The sequence below is a fragment of the Hakea prostrata genome, chromosome 1 (assembly GCF_041222555.1).
Source record: "Hakea prostrata isolate BN-2017 chromosome 1, UWA_Hpros_2, whole genome shotgun sequence".
In the NCBI taxonomy this organism is placed as follows: Eukaryota; Viridiplantae; Streptophyta; class Magnoliopsida; order Proteales; family Proteaceae; genus Hakea; species Hakea prostrata.
Window position 1 is genome coordinate 2,005,240 of NC_142600.1, and position 2,918 is coordinate 2,008,157.

General features: G+C 39.2%; 1 protein-coding gene across 1 annotated transcript; it reads left to right on the forward strand.

The window, feature by feature from the left end:
• The first annotated feature begins 601 nt into the window (after positions 1-601).
• Positions 602-2,592, forward strand: LOC149026568 (uncharacterized). The gene is made up of 3 exons (XM_089145290.1): positions 602-924; positions 1,025-1,171; positions 2,093-2,592. The coding sequence occupies exons 1-3, from the start codon at positions 662-664 to the stop codon at positions 2,286-2,288; spliced, it is 606 nt and encodes a 201-aa protein (XP_089001416.1). The 5' UTR covers positions 602-661; the 3' UTR covers positions 2,289-2,592.
• The last annotated feature ends 326 nt before the right edge of the window (positions 2,593-2,918 follow it).

Genomic DNA, 2,918 nt, shown 5'->3' on the forward strand with positions numbered 1-2,918 from the left:
GCTCCCCCCGACGGCTGTTGATCCATGCTCATCCTAGCCAATTTCTCGTTGTACATATTCAACAAGTTTGGATCATCTCCTTTGATGCCAATAATATTACAACCAGAAATTATGTAGCGGTCCACAAGTAAAAAAAATCCCATCACCTTAACCCTGTGAGTCCCCTGTAATACATGGTCAACAGCCATCGGGGGAGTATAGGGGGGAGTACAGTTCCCGTCAGGAGAGGCGATCTGGAGTCATATATTAGAGGCCGTTAATCACGTCTACGGGCCCACCTACAAGGCTACAATGAATTTAGTTCTTTTAATTATTTTCCGGTAAGAATCTAAGATAAGAGTCACAAGGCCACCCACGATGAACGTACATACATGCACCGATGCAGCAGGGTGGTCCCCAGCTTTTCACAAGAGGCAAATTTTCTATCGTCACTGTGATGACGTCACTTAGTACGTGTCGAAATCAGGACATTCAACCCTACCAGGAAAGAGTCCAAATTAAGATTAAGGGAAAATTAATAAAGTGCTTAACGATTGATTACCGAAAACGAGAAAAATTTAAGTGCTTGATAAGAGGTTCTTTTGAGCAAGGGTTTCGGCGTCAAAGCCAGCGAGCGTAGCGTCTGATTCCCAGGAACACACACCTCAAAAGCAGCTCAACCATGGACAACTCCCACTTCCCAGCTAAGAACTTCTTTGGAAAACCTAACCCTAATCCTGATTACGATCATTTACCAATGGATTCTACGTTACCTTCGATGGGTTTTGATTTTTCCGACTATCTGGTGACTGAAGCTGGCTCCGAGGAGGATTCAACAGCGAACAACTCGGGCGGTGTTGTCGGAATTCACTCACAGAATCCACTTTTCTCTGAAAACTATAGCTCATCAACTAGTGATCTGCACCTGCAAGTTATAGCTACCCAGTAAATCACCATTACACAACAGATCAGGATTTATTTTGAAATTTAAGTTAATTACTGTTTTGAATGTATAATATTCCTAATTTTGTGTTTTCTTTTGCAGAAAATGTAAGGCTGGGGAGACGAGAATGAAAAAGGGCATGGGTTTTAGAGTTGCATTTAGAACGAAATCTGAGCTTGAAATCTTGGATGATGGATTCAGATGGAGGAAGTATGGAAAGAAATCAGTTAAGAGCAGCCCAAACCCTAGGTAATTAAACTTGTTAAAGAAAAAGTTAGACAATCGAATATTTAATCTTTCTGTGTCATGTCAAGTTGGGTTATCGATTTGCTTTCTATATCACATGGAGCGATTAGAGCATTTGACACCACAAAGTCACAAACTATACCTTCATATGATGGTTCCGTATACACTGTAACGATGACCTGAGACAAACTTTGCTTTCCCTGTCGGCTTTTCATTATGAGCTGCTAGTGGTGCACTAGAACCATGGAGGGACCAGTTCATGCATCTATCTGTTCTTACAGCAAAGATCTCCAATGGATGCCGACCCTTTATAGAGAATCTTCAATAGCTCCAGCTGCCCAGCAGCTTTAGCTCTAACCTGCAAATGGGTTTCGTGGGTCACTGTAGCTACCTTCAAAGCTAAATAATATGCAGACCCATGACTACACCATCAGTAACTCGCTGTAGGATTAGATGATGACGAATGAATTGCAAGCTTAATTTGTCTTTCTCCAGTTATAGTATAAAATTATTTAATCAGCTAATCAACTTTGTTATCCTCTTCTATCAAAGAACAATGGATGCCGACCCTCTATAGAGAATCTTCAATAGCTCCAGCAGCTTTAGCTCTAACCTGCAAATGGGTTTTGTGGGTCACTGTAGCTACCTTCAAATTAAAGCTAATAATAAGCAGATCCATGACAACACCATCAGTAACTCACTGTAGGACTAGATGATGACGAATGAATTGCAAGCTTAATTTGTCTTTCTCCAGTAATAGTATAAATTTATTTAATCTGCTAATCAACTTTGTTATCCTCTTCTGTCAAAGAAAGTAAAAGGTCGAATAGCTCTCTTCTCTTCTTCTGAACAAGACCATCATGAGAACCTCAAAGGTGGTCTGGTTTTGCTTTGAGCTGAGTTTGATTGATGTGGGTGAAACAGGAATTACTACAAGTGCTCAAATGGAGGATGCCAAGTGAAGAAGAGAGTGGAGAGGGACAGAGACGATTCAAGCTACGTGATAACTACTTATGAGGGCACCCACAACCATGAAAGCCCCTGTGTGGTTTACTATGAACAAGTTCCTCTCATGATTCCCAGTGGCTGGACTTTGCAGGCTTCACAGTCATCCTCTTGAAAGAAATATGCATTTATCGGCTCTGGTTTTAAAGGGAAGTAAATATAATTTTAAAAATAAATAAAGTAGTGCAACAATGACCATGTAACTGCCTTAGATTCTTAATAATATTGTGACTACTCTTTGCTTTGATTTTTTCAAATGAGGGATTGTTTAAGCAGTTTTCATTTGATTTCACTTCATTCTTCATTTTATTTCCTTGCAACCAGATATATATGTAGAGCCACTGGCCACCATTGGAATCTTATATACGGACCAGGGATTATGTAATCTAATTCTATATATCATGTTTATTAATTAATTAGCAATTCTCTCTCTCTCTCTTCTTTGTGGTTTGAAGTTCTAAAATATATTATCTTCATACTGTCTCCATGATGCACAACTTTAATTATCAAGCATGCCCAAGGAAAGAAGTAGTGTTCCTTCCTTCAATATCTATTCATTTCATAGATTCAAAAATAATTTACGTAAATTCAGTTTTTTATGTTATTATGGATTCAATGTTTCTTTTTCCTCTGGAGAAGATCCTTGATGTCTCCCTTCGTAGTTTACAGGACCCTTGAATGTTTTGCGCATGACTTCCTCTTGAACTATGTGATGATACATGTTGGGCTTAGGTTTAAATCAAAT

Coding starts and splice junctions, on each gene's coding strand:
- LOC149026568 (XM_089145290.1), top strand. CDS start 662: ATGGACAACTCCCACTTCCCAGCTAAGAACTTCTTTGGAAAACCTAAC. Junction 925..1,024: donor CTGCAAGTTATAGCTACCCA/GTAAATCACCAT, acceptor TTTCTTTTGCAG/AAAATGTAAGGCTGGGGAGA. Junction 1,172..2,092: donor AAGAGCAGCCCAAACCCTAG/GTAATTAAACTT, acceptor TGGGTGAAACAG/GAATTACTACAAGTGCTCAA.